Raw genomic sequence first — 23,970 nt, 5'->3', positions numbered from 1 at the left:
CTGAAAGCAGAACATGATTCAGTGAACCAGACTAATATATAACACATAGTCAATAAAAAAACAAACTTGCATCACACTCTGCAGGCATGACAAGTACTCATGCGTGAGAAACATGAGACAAATGCAGTCCAGCATTTTTGAAGAATTACAAGGGTGTCCAGACAAGAGTATACAGATGCATTTTTATGTACTAGCTTTCAAGTCTCTGCATACTGTGATGACTGAAGCAATGCTTCAGTCTGTTGTTCAGTCGTGAATAGTGAGGTAGGCGAATGCATCGCAGACATTTCAAGTTACTGCTGCAAATGTTGCGCTACGCCAAACAACCTTGAAGAATGCTGGCCATGTGCCAAGGGCTTCGAAGAGTGGCACACCAATTTGTGAACATGGCACGCTTGTCATAACACTGATGGGCTGCTAGGATAGCAGCACTACCAGTTGAAGGGCGCCCGCTCACGAAGCAGGCGAACACCGTATCGCTGCCACTCAGCCTGACGAATCCAAAGCTCCTGAGCCGAGTCTAGACAACTCATGATGGATGCACCTTTCCAAGTTGTGATCCTAGGGTCCGTGTCCTGGAAAGCATAGATAAGCCACCAGTTAGGTCAGCATGGAGGCTCCAATTGTTCCTTCGCATTCTTTGCCTGCTGGCGATCTGGATAGTGCAGAGACCCCATGCAGTTACTGCCCAGCAAGTTATGTAACCTTTCAAGTGAACAAAGTGCAGCATTCGTTTCATGCATTGTTCTGAAAATTTGCACATAATCAAACCATCTTTATATAACACATAACACCAGATATATTAGAATTTGTAGATTAGTAGGGCAGATCACCATGCAAGTTGCAATTCATAAACGCAATGGCTTTACTTGTGAGGCCCTGCAGGCTATAAAAGTAAGATCATGTCTCTACTAGAGAACTTCAGCTTGTCTGTAAATGTATAACCACTTGCAGAATACCAGTTTACCGAAGAGGTGTACGGCAGCAACCACACCTGTAAAGACATTTGTGATGCATAGTTTAACCAGAAAGCACCCAACATGGCCTCCAAGTTTGCATGCGCTAGAAGGTTTTGCTCCGGCCGTCCCATTCACACAGAAAGAGCGTAAGTTCAGTGGTAGCCGTGGCCGGCTCCTTCTCTGCACCACTGCATTTGCAACCAAGGGCTTTTCATGCACTGAGCAGGCTTTCGGGTTGTTACGGCTTGGATGGGGTGAGAAAAAATTACTTTTCGCAATTAAATATATTGAATTCTTACTGATTTGTAATTGACAGCTAAAGGTCTACGAGGGGCAGTGTGCATGCTGGTGCCTATTTATTCTCAAATGTGTTAATTTCTTTCTGCACACATCTATGACATTCATGTGGGTATGTATAAGTAGAATTTGTGGGCAAAGCTTCTGTCATTCGTCAGAAACGCACTATATTTCAAATTTTGCTAGTTATATTGCATGTTTAGAATTTTCTGAGCTGGTTTTAAAGCTTTGAACGAGTTGCCTACTGGTGTCGGCCCTTGCACCTGTCACCTGTGCATTTTGCCATCGTGATAAACCATAAATTAAGCAAGCCATAGCATGATCTGCCCACAGAAACCTGCCACAATCGCTCATATACTTTTATTTGGGTGCCTGTTAGAGAGGACCAGGTGGTTAAAGTTTATTTGGAGTCCTCCACTACAGTGTGCCTCATAGTCATATCGTGTTTCCGGCACGTACACCTCAGAATTGATTTATTTTGTTTCATTTTGTGCCGCGATCACCACACGAATGCTTCGTCGTGCTAAGTCACCAACTGCAATGGGGGTCACATTGCCATTTGATTCTGAAACTTTTAACCATGATTACTGACAGGAACTAGTGTAGTGTGTATTGACATGCATCAGCTAACAAGCGAAAGCATTCAGAATAATTATACGAGAGTACAGAAAGAAAGCTTTTGTCCTTGTCTATGTAGTCTAATTATCACTTTGTTAGCAAATGGATCAACCTAACTCGCAGGTTTAAGTATGCCATTCAAAAGGCAAATATTCAAGGTGAAGAGTCACTGAAATGTGCAAACACACAAAATATGTTTCAGCTAAGACACAGCAAATTAACAAGAGGTTTCCTTACAGATTATAAAAAATCCATTTGTTCTGCTGCCTGAGCTCACATGCCATTGTCCACAGCATTCCGCAGCCTCAAGGCACGATGGAGTGAGAAATTATGCGCAAAGCGTGAAATGACAAATTATGCCAATATTTACTTGTTTATTAGTGTATGCGGATGCCAACCAACTGAGGCATTACTATAACTGTAAACAGTAATGACTAAAACTGTTAATTGCACCAAACAGGAATATACTAGTAGTCGCTTTTCCATGTGTCCTGCTTACGGCACGTTTAAATATTTTAATGCAAAAGCAAATGCCTAATTACACGAAAATTTGTCATTGTCGGCGTGACCGAAAGATGGTACCAATAATGGCTGACGGCACGAAGTGTAAAAACACGTCAAAAAGTGCTCGGATTGATGTCAAATTTCTCAGGGAGGTTCCATTAAACAAAGTAAGTTAATGGCTTTGAAAAGAAAATTTGGTACATTTTGGTCTGGGTGGGAATCGAACCCGGGCCTCCAGGGTGTGAGACGAGCACACTTCCCCGACGCCACGGCGGCTCCACAGTTCCTGACGGACTAAAGATGAGCCTAGTCCGTGCATCATTGCACATGTCACGTTGCAGCCATCTGGCTGACTAAAGGTGTGGGCTAGTGTGTGCATCATTGGGCACGTGACGGCGCAGCCAATGGGGAGGAGGCGGCGCCATGTCATGAGTGTATAAAATGAGCATGTTCATGACCTTCCATGGTCTACAAACAGTATAATGCTTTCGCATTCCCATACGTAAGCAGTCTTAAGTGTCTCTGCTGAAACTTTGCTAATTTATTTTTTTAGTATATTTATTTATGAATACCATACATACATTTAGGAAGGCATTGGCTGAAGGGGAAACTTCGGAAACATCAGCTTAAAACATGCATCCTTCAACAAGGCAAGAAGAAAAGGTATCAACATTACAAAAGCATTATTAGCTCAATGCAAAACATGCAGCATCAATACAGTCAATACAATACAGTACAATTGAAATAAAAAGTAAAAACAGACAAAAGGTATGCTTAGGAAGATATTAGTAATTAGTTCACGAAGACAACTGCATAACAGCGTTGGTGTACAAATGCGAAAATAGCCATATCAACTGCTGAATCACTGCAACGCAAAGTGAAAAAAGAAAATAAAGAGGCAGGCAGCAATTAAACTCTGCCATCTATAATAAGCTACAAGTTCACCGACAATGAATGGTGTGTGAGTCCAGACGATGTCTAGAAAAATAGAATATATACTAATCCTACCATAATCAGGATTACTAAATATCAATGGATAAGGATATAGAAAGGTACGGGATAACATAAAGTAACAAAAGGACTAGACGGTTGAGATGGCAAAATGTTCGAAGCAGAGCATGAGACAGAGCTGAAAAATTACCTGGAATATACCCAGTGAAAATCTGACATCTGAAAACATGACAACAGAGGCAATACTGATGAGGAAAATTAGCGCAACAATTAACTAATTCCCTGCCCTTCTTCTTTCTTTATATCTTGGATTTTACGTGCCAAAACCAGTTCTGATTATGAGGCACGCCGTAGTGGAGGGCTCCGGATTAATTTTGACCACCTGGGGTTCTTTAACGTGCACTACAACGCAAGCACACGGGCGTTTTTGCATTTCGCCTCCATCGAAATGCGGCCGCCACGACCGGGATTCGATCCCGCGACCTCGTGCTCAGCAGCGCAACGTCTTAGCTGACTGAGCCACTCCGGCGGGTAAATTCCCTGCCCTAATGAACTGATTTCTTCATTGAATTAATGCTAATTTCCATTACTGAATTAACGCACTAGTTTTCTTTGCGTTAATGCAAGAGCAACTAACCCAACGAACTATTCTTCAAGACGCAATGTGCAAGTTGAGATCTTGCACGGTCTGCCTTCTACGGCTGCCTCCACGGCTGCCAGAGCCTTCAGCTAACAGCGCCATCTCAAGGCCAGTCGGGTGCGCCCACCACATTACACTTTTTTGCTGGAGAGCAAGCCAAATGGGACGGCCGGAGCAAAACCTGCCAGCAATCGCAGTCTCGGAGGCCCATGCACACAATACTACTGCAGTGACCTACCATATTCTACCTCAGTGCTGGTGTAAAGCCTTGGTAGCAACAAAATTGTTAACATGTAGTTGTTTTAGATTTTATTTCAACTATTTCAAACGAGAACACTCACATGACACAAAAATTGTTCAAGCATAGTGTAGTTGGACAAAGCGTCCAGAGATGTCGCTACCTGCTTTACTATGCTGTCCACGGCTACAGTAACCCAGAACAATAGACTTCCGTTAATTCGGCTCCGGTTAATTAAATTTTTCAGTTATTTCGGTACTGACCAAAGGTCCTGGCTGGCACCCGTACATTTCTATGGGCCCAAGCTTCCATTATTTCGACCGCAAAATTGCCTGCACTGGATAATTTGAACTTGACTGTTCAGAATACAGTCATGTTATGTGGCAAAGTATACCAGAAATGGAAAGGGTCCACTGTCACGGGAAAAGTACACGTTTGTTAATTACACAGGCGGGCACATGCCGTTTCCGGTGACAGCACGAGCACCTAGACGCCGAATAAGCCTACAGCAGCCATCCAGAGCTGCTTCTGACGTTGGTGTGGAGATATGAGCCCTCGATATGCACGCCATGCATGTCTTGTATACGAGACCGTTAACGAGACCTGATAGCATGCGTACCCTTAATGATATGCACGCCCACACGCCGTGCACTAAGAAGCAGAGAAAAACGATCTGTGTTTTGGGAATGCTAGTGAAAGGAAGACGGTAAAATGAAAAAAAAAAAACAAAAAAAAACTGAGAAAGTCGGGCGGACGTTTAAAGCCAACAATAGTGCGGGGGTCTATTTAAAACTCTGGAGGACTGCCAGTAAACATAGGCGTCTCAGTGCTCGTACTGTGACCGGAGACGGCACATGTGCTATGTTCCGTAACAGGGGAACCTTTCTCCACTTAATATGCTTTACCGCACGACACGGCTGTATTGCAGGGAAGCAAACTTTAAAAACAAATACTGCCAAGTGAATAAATAACATTTCCGCATTTTTCTTGCCTTTTGTTTAATTCGATGCGTCAGATAATTCAACCAATTTTGTCGGTATCGTCAGGATCAAATTAATGGAAGCTTACGAACACGGTATAATTTTCTCTTCGTGCAACATAAATGAATAACTGAACCAAGAATTCCACAGACTAACATGAAGCTCAAGTTCTTTCACCGAGCACCTCTGATACAACTAGTGTACCTTCATTAGCCACTTAATGTGCTTTGCACACAACTGCGCACATGATGTATTAGGTTGTAGAGAGCCAAATTAATTCTGACTGCTTAGCATTCTTTACCGTGCACCAAAATATAAGTGCATTGGTATTCTTGCAGTGCAACTCCATTTAAATGCAGCCACCATGATTGGGAGTTAAGCTTGAAATTTAGTGCTCCACATCAGAACCATAGCTACTGAGTCACTTTGCCAAGTGCTGATTCACTGTGCCAAGTGATGGCGATATATGCTCGTGCTCGGCCGTAAAGTGAAACCACGAAGAAATGCAAATTCAAACTAGGCTGGCAAACTACACTTTCAAAGCTTTTAGTTATGGTCAGCATTTACGTGCTGGGACATGGGTGAAAAGTGTTCGTCTGTTTGTCTGCAACGATCACCACAAGCGCTACCCTATGGCTTTGGCTTATGATGTCAGAGGGATTCTTCAAGTTATGCACAGTGATGCAAAGCAGCTGAAGGAAAGACAGGAATCAAGCACGGTGAATATGAGGGTAGTGGGGATCAGCCCAGACGTGTATGCATGCTCTTCGAAAACTTTGGCAGCAGGTAATGCAATTTTAGGATCTCGAAAGGAACGGGCAGTTACGAGCTCAGAAATTAACTGAACATGTCCACCCAGATGACTTTCTTGCATGGGTTTCTTGGAGTGCGGGGATTAAAGGGTTTTACTATTACAGGTTGGCAACAGTAACAAGGGTCGCAGTGGGGGCTTGTTGATCAGACATATTGAATTAGGATTAAGTGTAACGTAACATTAGGACATGAACACAAGACAGCTAAAGCACCATGACATGGATACAAGTACATATGTGGTTTCTTTTTGTGCCCATGTCTTGGTGTTAACAGGAAGCTTCAGCTAGGGGCCAACACTGATGCCACCTATTCAAAGTAGATGTAAAATGCAGAAACACTTTTAAAAAACAACCCCAGGACCAATTCGAATGACATTTGTTGCATTTGAGAAATAAAGTTAATTTCTAGTGACTGCCGAAAGCAGAATTTTGATTGAGGGCCTGGAATTTTTTAGAAAATTCCCAAAAATTGGTATGTTTCAGAAAATTGAATCAAGAATGTTTACAAATCCAAATTAGCACTTAAAAACAGATACGGCAATTTTGCAAAAAGCATACATTAGAGCATCTAAAGCAGACAATTTTAATGTATTAATTTACAGCATACTTTAATTTTTTACAATGTTTATGAAGGATTTGCAAAAGTCCTACTCACATAGTACTGGTATATTTTATAGCGGTGTATAATACATCAACTATGTCTTCTTTAGATTTGTTATTAGGTGTAGTTTGCAAAATTGTGATATCATTTTCATTGCCGAGTTATAGAGTTGTAAAAATGATGGTCTCGTTTCATGGAATTTAAAATTTTATAGAACTGAAGGCCTAAATCAAAATTACACTTCCTACACTCACTAGATTTTAAATGCAACAAACGTCATCAAATCCGGTGCATTGGTTGATGAGAAAAATGACTTCTCCATTCCCATGTATTTACAAAGGAACACCCAAGCTAAGGATAAACTACACTTCCTCCTAGTTATATGGCAAATGTGCTTGCGTAATCTGTATACCTATTGTGAATTTTACACTGCTCTTTCCAGTAACTAAGTTAAGAGAACCAAACGATCATGCAGCAAGAACAATAAGAGGCACCAAGGGGTTAAAAAATTTGTCAACTTTACTACATGAAGCCAACAAATAATGAAGCCAGGGAGAGCTTAGGGAATATTAAATGTTCTTTTTCATTTAAATGTAAAAACAATAAGGAAAAGGAAAACGAAAGGAAACGAAAAGACAACTTGCCTCAGGAGGGAGCCAAACCCACATCTTCTGCATTACGCATGCATAATAGAAAAACAATCCCTGAAAAGTTTTTTTGTTTTGCTTTACAGCGAAGCTGTATATCTCGCATTGGTCAGAAAATTTCGTGGCGTAAACGCAAAACGGCAGGTTAACAATTGAAGGCAAATGGCATAACTCTCTTTGCAACCACGCATACAGCATATGTGTATATATATATATACTTAGTGACGTCACCATGGCTTCATATAAAAAAGGGAGACCCATCTAGCAACTCATTGAGTTCATTCTAAGACTGTCATGGGTAGGACCACGGAAATTAAAGACACCAGAACCGCATGAATACAATGCTCAACCATGTGTGGTGTTTGATACAGCTTCACTGGACATTCACGTTCGCAGGGCGGGATGGCGGCCAATTTTTTTCCTGCATTTTCTCAGAGCAAAATGTTGCTTAAGAGCAGAGAAAACTAAGGCAAAACTTTGATTTTCGTATCTCACACACAAACACCGATGCCAATGATGTCATGGTGACATCGCCGACCTCATGTGTGATCATAGATTTCATATCAAATGCAGCAGAGACAGAGAGAAGAGTCTCACTCTTGGCCTGGTGATGATCTCCATCTGCTCTGGTCGGTACATGATGGGTATCTGGACAGACAGGCGATTCTGGAGCCATGTGTGGATGCCGGGGAACATGCAACCACCTCCAACCACAAGCACGCAGCTGAACATTTTCCGTTTCAGCTCCTCCCCGTCTGCAAAAAGCACATGTTTTACTTATTGATTTATTTTTAACAATTGAACTTCACCTTTCTGAAGCGATGCTTGGTGGCTGCATGCTTATTTGGCAAAGCTCCAGAGTTACTGCTAAGGAAGCTCAGAAAACAATACAGTATAAACCACTTATAACATAACCACATATAGTGCAGGACCGGATATAGTACGGTCTTTTCAGACTCGCGTTAATTTTCCCATAGCACTCCATGTATACACGTATCGCTTATAGTGCAGTTGTGGGAGATGAAGTACCGGTTACAGTGTGGCTTCCACGGGAAAATCGCGCCGACAAGGGCGGTAGCGAGCACGCTTCTCAACGAGCTGCGCCCACCGAGGGGAGAGGAGTCCCTACTATCCTACTATCCTATCCTACTATTATCCCTACTACCCCGCCCCCCCCCCCACCCTCGTGCATGCCATTTATGTTATTATCATGGAACCAAGTGCAGCTGCTGACACCTTGCAAAGCAGCCCTTTTAACAAATTCTGCTGGGTTCCGGCTGGCCTGCGCAAGTGTTCAAACTGCTGACGTAACAATTACTGCAGCAGCATCACCTTCATAGAATCATCTTTTTGCTTGACCTTTACTGCAAAGAAGAGCCGTGTGACTAAGGGATGTTTAGAGTTCATTTATTGCCACTCACTTTCCACATTTGAAAGACTGAAGCTGGATGACTTGACACAGTACCACTAATTTCCCTACAGTAATGTAATCAATAATATGCTAAATCATCACCTGCTTCCAAAAATGCACATACAGTCGAACCCACTTATAGTGATCTCAAATATAATGATCTATCGGTTATAACAACATTTCAGTGCATTTACGATTTTACGGCCCTATGTCTATAAAGAAAATCTTTAAATAGCCATAATGTTACAACGAATGCTTCAAAACCGGTCAAGGTAAAAACACGGTGCATGTGAATACCAAAGCACCTAAGCGCGACCAAACCGGGCTGCCGTGTGCCTTGCTCCAGTCCGACAGCGACGATCATATTGACACGTGTACTTGATTATCTTTCTCAGGTGACCGCGTTTCACTGCCTAACAAATGTTATCGCTCAGTGTAGGATGCACCTGCATGCATCAGAAGTTTCTCAAATGCTATCTATGGTTCTATCCCTTGTCTGTTGTCATCGAACTTTGTGTAATCTGATTGAATGTATGTGCGACGTGAATTTTGTAGTACTTTCTGGAAGATATGCACGCACCAGCAATTACTCTGGAACCTTCGATGACTCATGTATAAAAGCCAACGTGCTTGACCTGCTGATCAGATTTCGCCGATCGCCTACTGTGCTTGCCGCTATCGTTGTGCTTTGAGTGTCACTTGCCTTTGTGGGCACAAGTTCGCCCAATAAAAAGTTATTTTCATAATTCACAGTTTTGCTGCTGTGTTCTTCGCTGTCACGACCACGTGACAATATGACCTTCAAGATGAGTGAATGAGCAAACCGCCGTGCTTGGATTTCGGAAGCCGAGACGAAGGTTACTCGCTTTCAAAGTGCACCTCCAGGGAGGAGGCGTAAAGTAAAAACAGCATGGTGCAAGGCATGCACTAGTGCATGCGCCGGTGCGATATCGGACGTCATGATGGGGACACTCTCCTTTTCGCGCAATTGTCCATGTGGCACCATGCGCAATACGCCTATTTCAATGATCTGGAACAGCCACCTACGTCCTTCCACTATGGGAAAAATGGCTGTTCGAGTGTTTCAGTCGTTATTCACGCAGCCCGAGTCAGAGAGAATGCTACACCATGTGCTGCTGCCACGCAATGTTGCAGAGGATCAGAGGTTAATACGCCTTTATCAGGAGATCACGGTTAAGCGGAACTTTGTTTACACGTTGCCAATTACTGATAACAGTTTGCGGTGATGCTCTACCTTTTGAACACCGCATTTTTTGGCCCGAAGTCACATAGATAATGCAATTTTGTGGCTCTTGTGTGGCTGATGTAAATTCATAATGCTGACACCATGATGTCTGAGACGTTCACAGAATGGTGGCATGCTGCAGTAGTTCCGCAAGTTTCCACTTCCAGCCAACTACAACGCTTTACTCACTTGTGCAGAATACAGTCATGCCCCGCTGGTAGTAAAATGTATCACAAGCTCTCGAATACTAAATGGCAGCTGCGCTTGCTGTTTCGAAATGACAGGTGATCGGAACCGGGCGCTGCTTTGCAAGAGCTATATGAAGCCGTTTCATTCTTTAGATTGACGTTTCTAACGAAAATTTGGGGGTAGGTGCAGGAAAGCACAGGGAAATGATACCGAAAATCTGGTTTGCAGGCCAAAGTGCTGCCGAATTGTAACTGAAGACACCAGCTTCAGTGCAGTAAACTTTTCAGGGTGTTTAAGGGTGAGTCCATATATAAAGAACTACTGATATAACGACAACTTTTCGTGGAACTATAGAGTTCGTTATAAACAGGCTTGACTGACTGTATTATTGCTTGGGCTGTCTAGTAATGCTTTAAAATGTTTTTGTGCTCTGCCAATTCTTTTTTCTCTGGCCACAAACAATAGCATGTGTCCTGTAGTTATCTTAATAAAAAAAAAAGAAAGAAAAAATAATCAAGTCTTTCATTATATTCAGATCCTGAAAAAAAAATAAAAATAAATTTAAAATCACTGTCTCCTTCGACACTGATTTCCATTAATTTGACTCCGGTTTATTTGATTTTGACTGAAAGTTCTGACCAGCACCCATGCACTTCTATGAGCATAAGCATTCATTATTTCAATTTTAAATTGCCTACACCGGATAATTTGAACATAACCAGTCAACACGCATGTGCCTGACCCCCGTGGTGACATTATTAGTGATCCCTTTAGTGGTAGCATGTCTCGGCAAAGCTTTGAGGACAATGAATCCATTGCACCCAGGTCATCCCCTGTTGAAGATGCCTATTTTCGGCCTGCCCTAGGAAGATTTCAAGCCATAACGGCAGCTCACAATTTCTAATTATGGTATTTACACTAATTCTAATGTGCACCTTTTTTATCAGAAAGATTAGGCCGAAAATTGCGTGCACGGTGCAATCAGATACAAAACCAACCAAAACCGCATTCGCGATGTTCGTATGCTTTACCGCATAACACAGCTGCATTGCGGCAAAGCTGACTCCAACACAGTGTGGCAAAGCTGGCTTTAGGGAACCGGCCACCAATTTGCAACACATATTAAACACTTGCCTATTGCAAAAAGATGAGGTGCACATATTTAGGATTGTCACGGCGCTGTTTGGTAATATATGGCCCTTACACCATTAAACACCACACATCCTCATTGTTTAGGAGCTGAAATGCCATTTCTGAGTTAGTCTTTCACTTTGTACACATAGAAGGCGGGTGGGTATTTGATTCCAGGCGGGTCAGAATTGGCCAAATATTGCCAAATAAATCGGCAATGACTTTTAGCATTTTTTCTACATCTTGTTTAATTCGACACGCCGAATTATTTGTTCAAAATCATTTTGTTCCGTCAGGGTTGAATTAATGGAATTCTACTGTATGTGTTCTAGCAAAGAGGCTGATCAGGCATCCAGACATTTCACTAGCAGCAGCTACACAAGAACATACTGTGTATGAACCCTACATTTATAAAATAGTACACAGACGTGCACACAATGTGAAGGTGCACACCAACTCACCACAGCGATCAACACACTGCACAATGGCCTGGTCTATGCCCAGTAGCTGGTCACAAGGCAGCTCTCTCTCGCTGTCTCGGGGCGCGGCTGCGAGAGTGACTGCTTCAGGTGGAACCACTTCGTCTTCATCCAGAGCCCCCTGACCAAGTTGGCTGTCGTCTAGCTGAGAAGCAGCGTCCGAGGCTTGCGAGCCTTCTGCTACATCACGTGCCGCTCGCCTCTGCAACAGTGGCCATGGAGAAAACGAAAAGTCGTGAAATGAAGCTGGCAGGAGACAAAAAGCACACTGACATATAAAAACAATCCAATCAGTCACAGTGATGCTCTGATTTATGTGTACTAGACTAGCCGAGGCAGTGCAAAGTAGGCAAAATAAAGGGGTAGTTTAGCACAAAGAATTGGGAGGAGATGAATGATGTGTCCAGAAGTGCTGGGGCACAGCCAAGCAATTTGACAGAGGGGTGAATAGCAAACCTATCACGACGGTGATTTTATGTGAAGGTAACATATTGTTGCCGGAAGAAAGCAGGCCCACGAGTGTAAAAGGATGTATATTTACATGCGAAGAAATATGGCGTTCAGGCAACGGCCAGAGTCTTCGTCTTCCTCTCGTTCGCGTCACCTTCTTCTTTCCCTTCACCGTAACATCACCCTCCCGGTGGGGTTAGCTCCGTCCCGGTGTAGGTTATGGAGCGTCGCTTAATGGGGAGACATAGGGCTTGAGCCTGGCGACGTGAACAACATCGCTGGTGACGTTGGGAGACACTGAAGGCTGACCGACTGGGGCGATCTCGTATGTCACGTCGGACAGTTGTCGTAAGCTCTGGTATGGACCAGAATAACGGGAAAGTTGTTTTTCCGACAAGCCGACTCGACGTGAAGGCGTCCAGAGAAGGACAAGGGAACCAGGTGAAAAATGGTGGTCTCGGTGCCGAAGGTCGTAGCGTCGTTTTTGGGAAGCTTGCGAGACTTTGAGGCGATGACGGGCGACCTCTCGGGCCTGGGCGGCTAAGGCAATAGCATCGCGAGCGTAACCAGTGTTGGGTGATTGTACTGCGGAAGGTAGCAACGTGTCGAAGGGCAAGGTGGGGTCGCGGCCATACAAAAGGTAAAATGGGGAGAATCCGGCAGTATCGTGACGGGACGAGTTGCATGCGAAAGTGATGTACGGTAAAGCGACATTCCAGTCGCGGTGATCGTCGGAAACGTACAGGGCCAGCATTTCGGTTAGTGTACGGTTGAGTCGTTCGGTGAGGCCGTTCGTTTGAGGGTGGTATGCGGTAGCGAGCTGGTGTTCTGTAGAACAGGAGCGGAGCAGATCATCGACGACCTTCGAGAGAAAGTAGCGGCCGCGATCCGTGAGTAACTGGCGAGGGGCGCCGTGGTGCAGGATGACGTCGTATAGTAGGAAGTCGGCGACATCTGTAGCGCAGCTGGTTGGCATCGCTCGTGTAATGGCATATCTCGTGGCATAATCTGTTGCTACAGCAATCCATTTGTTTCCTTTCATAGAAATAGGACAGGGGCCAAGGAGGTCGAGGCCAACACGGAAGAAGGGCTCTGTAGGGATAGCAATTGGTTGAAGCAAACCAGCAGGAGGCATAGCAGGCGTCTTGCGGCGCTGACACAGGTCGCAAGAAGTGACATAACGGCGCACAGAGCGATAAATGCCGGGCCAGAAGAAGCGGCGCCGCAGGCGGTCGTAAGTACGAGTGATGCTCAGATGTCCAGCAGTAGGAGCGTCGTGAAGTTGCTGGAGCACGGCCAGTCGAAGGTGCTTTGGAACGACTAGGAGCAGCTCCGGGCCATCAGGACGAACACTACGACGGTATAAAGTTCCATCGCGCAAGGTGAACATCCGCAGAGACGGGTCATTAGGCGAGGAGCTTAGGCGTTCCATAAGTGTTCTAAGAACAGGATCTTGGCGTTGCTCGTCGCCAATATGGAGAAAGCCGGAGAGAGACAGAATACTGATGTCCGAGTTTGCATCGGTATCGTCCGGTTGATCCACGGGATTGCGGGACAGGCAGTCAGCGTCTTTATGCAGGCGCCCTGACTTATACGTAATAGAAAATGTATATTCTTGTAGACGCAATGCCCAACGTGCAAGTCGTCCAGTTGGGTCCTTCAAAGAGGAGAGCCAGCAGAGGGCGTGATGATCGGTTACGACGCAGAAGCTCCGACCGAAAAGGTACGGCCGAAATTTCGCGACCGCCCATACGAGCGCGAGGCATTCCCTCTCAGTGATGGAGTAATTTCACTCGGGCGTGGAAAGAAGGCGGCTGGCGTAAGCGATGACACGGTCATGGCCCTGTTGACGTTGAGCGAGGACAGCGCCGATGCCATAACCACTCGCGTCATTTCGTACTTCAGTAGGCGCAGAAGGGTCAAAGTGTGACAGAATCGGGGAGGTTGTAAGCCGCTCGATCAGGGTAGAGAAGGCTTGCTCCTGCAGTGGTGCCCAAGAGAAAGAGGCATCTTTCGTAAGAAGGTCAGTGAGAGGGCGAGCTATGTCGGCAAATTGTTTCACAAATCGCCGGAAATAAGAGCATAAGCCCAGAAAACTGCGGACATCGTTTGTTGAACAAGGTACAGGAAAATTGCGCACAGCGTGGACTTTCTGTGGATCAGGTTGGATTCCGGCGGCGTTGACGAGATGGCCGAGCATGGTAATTTCACGGCGACCGAAATGGCACTTGGAAGAGTTTAGCTGAAGGCCAGCCCTGCGAAACACGGAGAGTATGGTCGTGAGGTGCCTCAGGTGGCTCTCAAAGTTCGACGAATACACAATCACATCGTCGAGGTAACAGAGGCATGTAGACCACTTCAAGCCGCGCAGCAGAGAGTCCATCATGCGCTCGAATGTAGCTGGCGCATTGCATAATCCAAAGGGCATGACTTTAAATTGGTACAGGCCGTCCGGTGTGACGAAGGCGGTTTTCTCGCGGTCCATCTCGTCGACGCTAATCTGCCAATAGCCGGAGCGGAGGTCAATTGATGAAAAGTATTGGGATCCGTGAAGGCAGTCAAGAGCGTCGTCAATGCGAGGCAGGGGATAAACATCCTTCTTTGTTATCTTGTTGAGGTGACGGTAGTCAACGCAGAAGCGCCACGAGTTGTCTTTTTTCTTTACTAAGACAACCGGTGATGCCCACGGGCTACTGGAAGGTTCAATGATGTCCTTGTCCATCATCTTGTCGACCTCTTTCTGGATTATGGCCCTTTCTGTTGCGGAGACACGATATGGCCGCCTATGAATGGGGCTGGCGTCACCGGTGTTGATGCGATGCCTGACAACAGATGTCTGACCAAGTGGACGGTCGTCCAAATCAAAGATATCCCGATAAAATGACAGGAGGTGACGAAGAGCTGTTCTTTGCTCGGAAGGAAGGTCAGGGGCGATCATCTTACAAACATCGTCCGCAGGCGTCGAGCACGAAGAAATGGGTGACAAAGGTGCGTTGGTACTCAGGAAGGATTCGGAGGCCAAAGAAGAAATCTCAAATTCATCCAAAGGAGTGATAAGTGCGACGGCAATGCCGTGTGGCAGCACATGCGTCGAAAATCCAAAATTGAGGATGGGCACCCGAGCGCAGTTTTCGAGGATCCGGATTAAGGTGCTCGGTAGGGCAATATTTCATGACAAAACCACGTCAGTAAGCGGAGACACGATGTACTCGCCATCAGGTACGGGAGGACAGGGCGTCAGGAGGACATTGGTAGCCGCCTGTGGAGACAGCCGTGCAAACTCAGCAGAACATAAGCGGGGTGAAGCACAAGTTGTTGCGTCTGCGTCGGCAGGAAGCGGCAGATCCAGCTGTACAACACCTGCGGAGCAGTCAATTTGGGCAGAGTGTTTCGAAAGGAAGTCGAGGCCGAGAATTAGGTCGTGTGGACAGTGCTCGAGGACGATAAATAAAACAACGCTATAATGGCCCGCAATGGTCACACGTGCTGTGCACATTCCAAGAACAGGTGAAGTACTCCCATCGGCGACTCGCACAGTGCACGGTACGGCGGGAGTCAGAACCTTTTTGAGCCTTCGGCGGAGAGCAGCGCTCATAACTGAAAGCTGCGCTCCTGTGTCAACGAGAGATGTGACAGGTACACCATCAACTTCAATGTCCAGTAGGTTTCCACGTGTAGGCAGGGTCAACAGAGGATTTGTGGGCCGGGTCGGAGTTGCAGCTTCACCTCCGGGAGCTGCGCCGCCTAGTTTCCCGAAGGGAAGCGACCGGTTGCAGATGGGGACGAAGAGCGGTGAACGAGAGGCGAACGGGACCGACGGCCTTGCGGAGACGGGGAGCGGCTGGATGTTGGTGGAGCACTGTCGGCGTTGATGTTCCGAGGCGGCGTGTAGGGCGAGAAAGTGCGATTGTCTGGTACTTGGCGGTAGTGACTTGGAGACGACCACCGAGGAGACGACGACCAGCGATTACGGCAATGACGGGCGATGTGTCCAATACCGGAACAATTAAAACAGATGGGTCTGTCATCCGGTGTGCGCCAGTCAGCGGGGTTGCGGCGGAGTGGCGGAAAGCTTTGCGTCTGGGAGCGAGCGGCCGGAGAAATCTGGTAGGTGTTCGTATGGCGGACCGAGCAGAGAGATGGAATGCCCAAACTCGCTATTTCTTCCCGAACGACCGCTTGTATAAGCGAGATAGCGGGCACACTTTCCCGACAGTCGGAACGAATTGGAGCTGGAGCCATGGCCTCCAGCTCACGGCGAACGATACGCGTTAGATCTTCTGATCCTGTCGGCTAAACGAACCGCGGCGGGTCTGCGCACGAAGATGTCGCGGCGGTATTGGGCAGCCTGTCGAAATGTTGAGGGACGCGGCGGCCTTTCGCTTGTTCGAAGCGCCGGCACTCCTTTATAATTGCATCCACAGTGGCACAATCCTTACACATCAGGAGATTGAAGGCGTCGTCTGCAATACCTTTTAGTATGTGACCAATCTTGTCCGCCTCGGTCATGGTGTTATCAGCCTTGCGGCAGAGAGCCAGCACATCCTGTATGTACACGACATAGGATTCTGTGGACGTCTGAGCGCGGCATGCAAGTTCTTTTTTTGCTGCCAACTGACGACCGACAGGTCTGCCAAACAGGTCACGCATTTTTTCTTTGCAGACATCCCAGCTGGTTAGGTCAGCTTCATGCGTATCGTACCATTGCTTCGCAGTTCCTGTCAGATAAAACATGAGGTTTGCGAGCATCATTGTTGGATCCCACCTGTTGTTGTCGCACACTCGTTCGTACATCGTAAGCCAGTCCTCGGCGTCGGTGTTGTCCGTGCCACAAAATGTCCCCGGGTCCCGCAGATGAGTGAGGATGACCGTTGGCGTGGACTGCTGAGGCGTTGTCGGTTGTGTCGGTTGATCTGCCATTGTGGCGGCAGGTAGATGACGTCCACTGCGAAGTTCCGTGATTGTACCCAGCACCTTCCACCAAAATGTTGCCGGAAGAAAGCAGGCCCACGAGTGTAGAAGGATGTATATTTACAAGCGAAGAAATATGGCGTTCAGGCAACGGCCAGAGTCTTCGTCTTCCTCTCGTTCGCGTCACCTTCTTCTTTCCCTTCACCGTAACAATATGAAAATTATTGCACCAATTTCAATGCTTTAATGGTATGTCTGTATGTAGATTATCAGTCATTTCATTCAATCTGTTGGCTTGGACATAAGCTGTCATAATTAGCTGGCTAGAGTATGAATAGAAAATGCCACTAGTATTCAGTGATGCCAAATAACAAGATACAGTTGAATGCGAGTAACTGTAAAGCACCCCTGCATTAATGCATAGCGTCATGGAAGAGCACAGCAACAGCAATGGAAGCACAATGAGTCAGAATGGCTTGCATAATAGGTAGCTCACTGTGCTTTACAGCCTTTAATGACAGCAACATACTTATTGCCCAAGGAATGACTCAGGAAAGATGGCCAAAAAGGTCAGCCCCTAAGCAAAATGACAAACAGGTTTTAATACAGTGAAATAAATGTACTGTTAAACCTTGACATAATGAAATATCTACAAGTTCTTGTCAATAGAACACCATGTATTCTGAACCTCAAAATAACAAAGTGTGTTTACCAAGATTTCAATTTTAAAAAATTTCACTGCCATCGCGAAGGAATACCAGGACAATATTAAATGGAAACTTCTGCAGAAACGGATGATCAAATGGCTGAATTACATACGGCTGCTTGCAAGCGCACCTCTCAAATCGTGCGCCACGCAACCGAGAGCGGCTGCTGAAACAGAGCAGCATCCTGTTGCGTATGAAGTCCAAGTGCGATAAAAAGTGCGATAAAATGCTATCGCACCCCATGCTGTGTATATTTTAGGTGCAAGTGAAAGCGTGTGAGGGTGAGCAGAGAAGTATGTCTTGATAAGTGCCGTCTTCCCGCACGAGCCAAGGGAAATGGGCAGATCGGAGCGAGCTCACAGTAACGCAATTAAGCGAGGGGGGGGGGGTGAAGGGAGTGGGGGCAGGTTGACGAGCATCTCCTTTACTAGAGCAGCCATAGCTGTGCATGGCTGTAAGCATGGCTGAGCAAATACGCAGCCCACATGCCCTGTTTTAAAGGTAATCTGCCACATGTGCAAAGACTGGGCGAGCTTAGAAGGCGTGGCATCATGCGCTGTCGTTCCGCGCGTTTAGTGCTGGAGGTTGCGTAAGCTCAAATTTCAGTGAAGTGTTGAAGCGAGAGGCAGACGAAGAATTTGCCCCCTAATGCCGGTGCATTCTCATGATAGTGTTGTGCCACTGCAAGCGACACTATCAGCCGCTGGGGCAGAGTGGGTTCAAAAACATGGCTGGCTTCACTTCATACCGCCGATGTGAAGTTATCGTCAAAATGGCATGATATCGTATTTTTCGTCACCAACTCTCAAATTCAAGAAAACAACTTTTTTTCTCATTCAAATTTGATTTTTTTTATTGCGCGATAATTCGTAAAATTTTGCGTCCCTTTCCGTGTACCCCTACTTGTGACACATGTTGGAGGCTGCACCTGTGTCTGGAGGAGGAAGTGCTCATCCAGGGGGTCATGGGGATCACCTGGATTTCTTGGGTGGCCCCTGGACTGCTTGGGACCTGTGACACCCAGCATGTCTGGCCGAAACAGGGCCAGTGGGGCCACCAGACACTCGTCGCCAACCTGCAACGTGCAAAGCAAACTTAGGTAAGTGCTCAGCAATTCACACGTATACAGTACTTCGGCAGAATTCTGGTAATTTGACCTGGCCAGGAACAACAAATCACCAACCTGTCAACAACAAGAAAACGCAAGTGCTCAGCTATTCACACACAATGAAATTTTGTTAATCTGACTTCAATGGGAAACGAGAATAAGGAATACTACAATTTGCCTCTTACAACACAAATGACAAGAAACAGGCATTGGGAGGTTTGGCTTGCTAGCAAAGATCCAGAGAGCCGGAGAGCTCTCTTTGCGATCAAGCACAGCGAGCCGCAGAGACCAGTGGAGCATTGGACTGGACCCACACACCACCCAAATCCCCTAAGAGAAATGAAGTTCATACTACTACTACTACAACTACTACTATATGTATCAATTGAAACCAGCAACCAAGATTTCAGAAATGCCCGAAATTTCTTCTCATGTCAGCTACAGATGCAGACATCCTGTTCTTTAGGGCGCCACTGCTCCTGACAAGTTTTTGTCACTTTGCCCTATTATTTACACACCCCTTTGTCGGCTTCCTAGCATTAAGGCCTTCATTACGCCATACATATTGTTGCCTTTTTTTATGCAAACTTCATATTGTTTCCAAAATGCATATCTGTTGCTTTCTTGCTGCTGTACTGTTAAGCCAGAATGGAAGAAATGGAAAAAGAAAGCCTCTAATTAAAATGGGACCAGACTGTGCACTGAATGAGAAGCGTTCGGCTACACAGAAATGATGAAGTTTGCAACAGGGGTAGCCAAGTGCGGAAAAAGAAAAATCAAAATGGGACCAAAGCTTGCATTAAATGTGGAGGCAGAGGTCCATAAGAACCGTTGAGCAGAATATGGCCGTCTTTGTTACGCTGTGAAGCGTGGCACAGGATGTGAGTATTTGCAGGTTCGTAAATGTGAAGTACAGTTAAACCTGCTTATAACAAACCTCCATATAACGAATTCCTGGATATAACGAAGTTTTTCTATTCCCCACCGTTACTCCATAGAAGCACATGTATTTGAGACCTCTACATAACGAAGTGGCAGCGGGAGACCCCCTTGAAATAACGAATTTTCCCCGCCGACAACCTAGAGATTTCGCCCCAAATTTTGTGATTTTTGCGCGAGCAGCAACCGGAAGCACCTTCTCCGCCGCGACGAAATGCGAAGCGGCGGCATCGTGCCTGGCGCGCTCGAATTCACGGCGACTGCGAGGCGAGAGCGAGCGCACGTGTGTGTGTGTTCGAGCATGCGTGAGGCGGGCCTGCATCCGTCGACCCGGCGATCTTGATGCCCCGGGCATGACCTTTCCTCCTTCCTTCATTCAAACCTGATCCCGCCGCTTGCTGCAGCTGGCCTAGCCCGCCGAGCCAGCACTCGCCTTTTCCAATTGATGTTGCCGAAGAAAAAAAAACATTTTTTTTGGTTACTGCGCAAGTCTCTACGCTTCACTTCACTAACCTGACACTAGGTGACACTAGAGGCCCTTTATAGTCCGACGTAATGCGAGCGCGCGCACATGCACGCTACGTCACGTTGGCGTAAATGACCCCTTTTATAGTCGAGAGCACCGGCGCAGCCAACATAACCGGAGGCTTCAGACGTGGCCCGGGGGGCCTGGTGCCGATTGGCTTCTAAGTTCTGAGCCATTCGCGTGTCGGTTGCACCGACTGCACCGACCAACAATGCCATTTCGCGCAAAGAAATAAAGGCGCCCATTCCCTTTCGCCGACGGTCACAGACAGCCGTTGAAATTGGCGCGCGGGCTTGGGATTTTTCTGTGCATGCTCCGAAGATAACAGCCGACGGCGTGCGCGTCATAGTATAGAGGAGATGGTGTTTCGGCTGCGCGCCGATAACGTCGGACTATAAATGGGCCTTATACAATGCTACGACACCATCGGTAAGCGGTAAGAATAGAGTAAATACGGTAAGCGTTTCTTTTTCGAATTTTCATGCCGAACCTGCATACTATAACGAAATCCTCTTTATAACGGAGTTTTTCGGGAATTTGTCAATTTCGTTATATTCAGGTTGAACTGTATAACAAAATTTTCAATATCACAAGGTGTTTACCTTTTCATAAGTTCTTGCCCAAATATTAACGAAGTGCATTTATACACGATTTCAATATAACGAAATTTCACTGCCACTGCGAAGGAATACCGAGACAATAAATAGAAACTTCTTCAGACGCAGATGGTCAATTCGTTGAATTACAAGCGGCTGCTTGCAAACGTACCTCTGAAATTGCGCGCTGTGTGACGAACAGTGACCGCCGAAGAGCAGCAGCTTCATGTTCCGTATAAAGGTCAAGTGCGATAAGAATCTATCACGCCCAGCGCGCTTTATGCTTTGGGTGCGAGTGAACGTGTGCGAAGATGAGCAGAGAAGGATGGTGGCTTGATGAGCGCCATCTAGTGTTTGATGTTTTGGTGTTGGTGACCTAGAGAGGGGGGTCTTTACTTTTTTTCGTCGTGCCTCCAAGGCCACGGACTTACACAGAGGGTAGGATGCCCTTCACGCGGCTTATATTACCCGCCGTATTCTGAATGCGCCATGACTCCAGTAGCAGCCTTTTTCACGAGTTTATCTCTGTTTGAAGGTCTTGGGTTTCTCGGAAAGCAATATTGTGGTCGGAGTCTTCGAAATGTTCGGCGACAGCGCTGCGTATTCAGTTGATTGTTCTGACGTCATTCTCATGTTCTCCGATTCTTTCTTTTAGATATTTGGTTTTCCCGAAGTACGACGCCGGACAGTCGGATATAATGAAGCAAATTGAAAATTTTAGCGACTTCGTTATATCGAGGTTTAACTGTATACATATTTTTTTTGTAAGCAGCCTTTAAACAGCACCTAAGCAGATAATGCATGCACCTGGTTGTGTCGGTATGATGCAAGTACCAGTGTTTGCGATCTTTCAGCATGCCTGTAGCAGCTGGATACTCAGGCTGGCTCGCGTCTCCATGCCTGGAGAACCACGGAGACGAATCAGAGCACACCGTAGTCCGAGCATTACCATGGCAAAAGGCTCGTCACAGCACCCTGTGGCGGCCCCAACATCTAGGCTACGCAGCAGCATGGCCTCCAAGATTGCATGTGTGTACTGTTGCTGTCTCAGAGGTCATGCCAGGGAGCTGCGCATTAAGTCATGGGCCTCTTCGATTATCCATCCCTGACAGTCCAGGATTGTCCGAGACGCCGCATAAGCAACACTCGTTGGCTAACAGCGCCTTGGGCAGTCTGAGACTGTCACAGACAGATAATCGAAGAGGCCCATGAGTCACTTCTGGCAAGTGGTAATGGTGGTGTTTTTTTGAGTTTCATTATCAACAATGGCTATTATTGCAAGCTTTTGATCACACTTCTGCTCGTATTTCAAACACCAAATTTTGCACAGAGGCTCCTCTCTATCTACATGATCTTAAACAAGCCTTTTTCACGCGTCCAAAAAGATTTTTGCAGTGGACCTTTAACGCCGATTCCGACATAAGCATTGGATCCGCTGATTTTTTTTTTTTTTTTTGCATGACATCGCAGGGTATGTGGCTCTTCTCAATTCCCTGAAGCTTATTAATATGCGCACAAACCTTGATTTTGTACTCCAAGAGTGCTCTGCCTGGTTGCTTCACTTGGAAAGACCGCTCCTGTGCTCCACATATGTCCTACAAGAAGGGAATACTAAATTTAATGTTGCATCACACAGCAAACACTGACACGTTTGTTCCCTAGATGATAGTCATAACAAAATTCTGCTCTCAACTGGTGCTCTCTAAGACATTACTTCTAAAGAACAGTCGGTTTTTCAAATAGTCACAAATCCAGCTGATGATGGTGTGATGCAGGCCAATGAAAAGATTACTTATGCAGCAGGAGGACATCAAACACAATGTCGAATCCTTTTTGGAAATGCACAAACGGTCTATCATTGTCTTGAAAGAATTCACACAAAGCAGGCCACATAAATGCTAAGTTACAGACATTAAATAAAATAAAACTGCATTGTGGTCTTACCTGCGCCCTCAATTCAACCCCAAATGTGACTGTAGGATGTGCCTAAGCTTAAGTGGAGAAGGGCCCAATTAAGCCCAAACTATTATACAGCCCAACTTCATAATCAAGTCATACAGATATGACATGAAAATACCTTCAATATATCCATTCGTTATAAGTACATACAGTACATCTCCATTCATTCTACTTAGGCTAATTCAAATTTTTAGGTTAATTAAATCCTGAGTGAAGGTCTCAGCTGGTGCCCATACATTTCTATGGGCCCAAACTGTCATTATATTGATCCTGAAAGTGGCCTTTGTCAGATAATTTGAACTTGGCTGGTCAGCACACACGTACCTGACCCCAGTGGTGACTCCAATATTCACAGCGTCTGTCTTATCAGTGCTTAGGATACACTGAATGGGTCAAACGCACATCATCTTCCATAAAGAAAGCCTACTTTCGGAAAGCCTGCCCTAGGAAGATATTAAAGCAAGAATCATCATCATCATCATCAGCCTATATTTTATGTCCACTGCAGGACGAAGGCCTCTCCCTGCGATCTCCAATTACACCTGTCTTGCGCTAGCGTATTCCAACTTGCGCCTGCAAATTTCCTAACTTCATCATCTCATCTGGTTTTCTGCCGACCTCGACTGCGCTTACCTTCTCTTGGTATCCATTCTGTAACCCTAATGGCCCACCGGTTTTCCACCCTACGCATTACGTGGCCTGCTCAGCGCCATTTCTTCCGCTTAATGTCAACTAGAATATCGGCTATCCCCGTTTGTTCTCTGATCCCCACCGCTCTCTTCCTGTCCCTTAACGTTAGTCCTAAGATTTTTCGTTCCATCGCTCTTTGTGCGGTCCTTAAGCAAGAATAATAGCTCACAATGAATTGTTAGAGTATTTACCCAATCTAACGTGTACCTTTTTTTTCCAAGAAAACTTATCCGAAAATTGCCTGCAGTGGTGCAATCCGATACAAAACCAAAACTATGATTGAGGCATTCGGAACAGCCTACCATCAGAGCCAGCTTAGCCAGCATCATCATCATTTCCATTACAAAATAGGGACTATGGATGGAGACAGAAAAAGTTCTT

General features: G+C 46.0%; 1 protein-coding gene across 1 annotated transcript in view; it reads right to left on the bottom strand.

Moving 5' to 3' along the window:
- Positions 1-14: 14 nt before the first annotated feature.
- The window catches only part of LOC119441964 (actin-related protein 8), a 47,715-nt gene continuing 23,759 nt past the window's right edge, over positions 15-23,970 (bottom strand). Inside the window, exons 9-13 of the mRNA XM_037706645.2 lie at positions 22,461-22,535; positions 18,700-18,846; positions 11,686-11,905; positions 7,845-8,002; positions 15-575 (exon numbers count right to left, since the gene is read on the bottom strand). Coding sequence (XP_037562573.1) covers positions 432-575; positions 7,845-8,002; positions 11,686-11,905; positions 18,700-18,846; positions 22,461-22,535 — 744 coding nt within the window. The 3' untranslated portion in view covers positions 15-431. The remainder of the gene's footprint in view (positions 576-7,844; positions 8,003-11,685; positions 11,906-18,699; positions 18,847-22,460; positions 22,536-23,970) is intronic.

Source organism: Dermacentor silvarum, chromosome 2 (genome assembly GCF_013339745.2).
Source record: "Dermacentor silvarum isolate Dsil-2018 chromosome 2, BIME_Dsil_1.4, whole genome shotgun sequence".
NCBI classification, from domain to species: domain Eukaryota; kingdom Metazoa; phylum Arthropoda; class Arachnida; order Ixodida; family Ixodidae; genus Dermacentor; species Dermacentor silvarum.
This window is presented reverse-complemented; position numbering and strand designations above follow the sequence as displayed.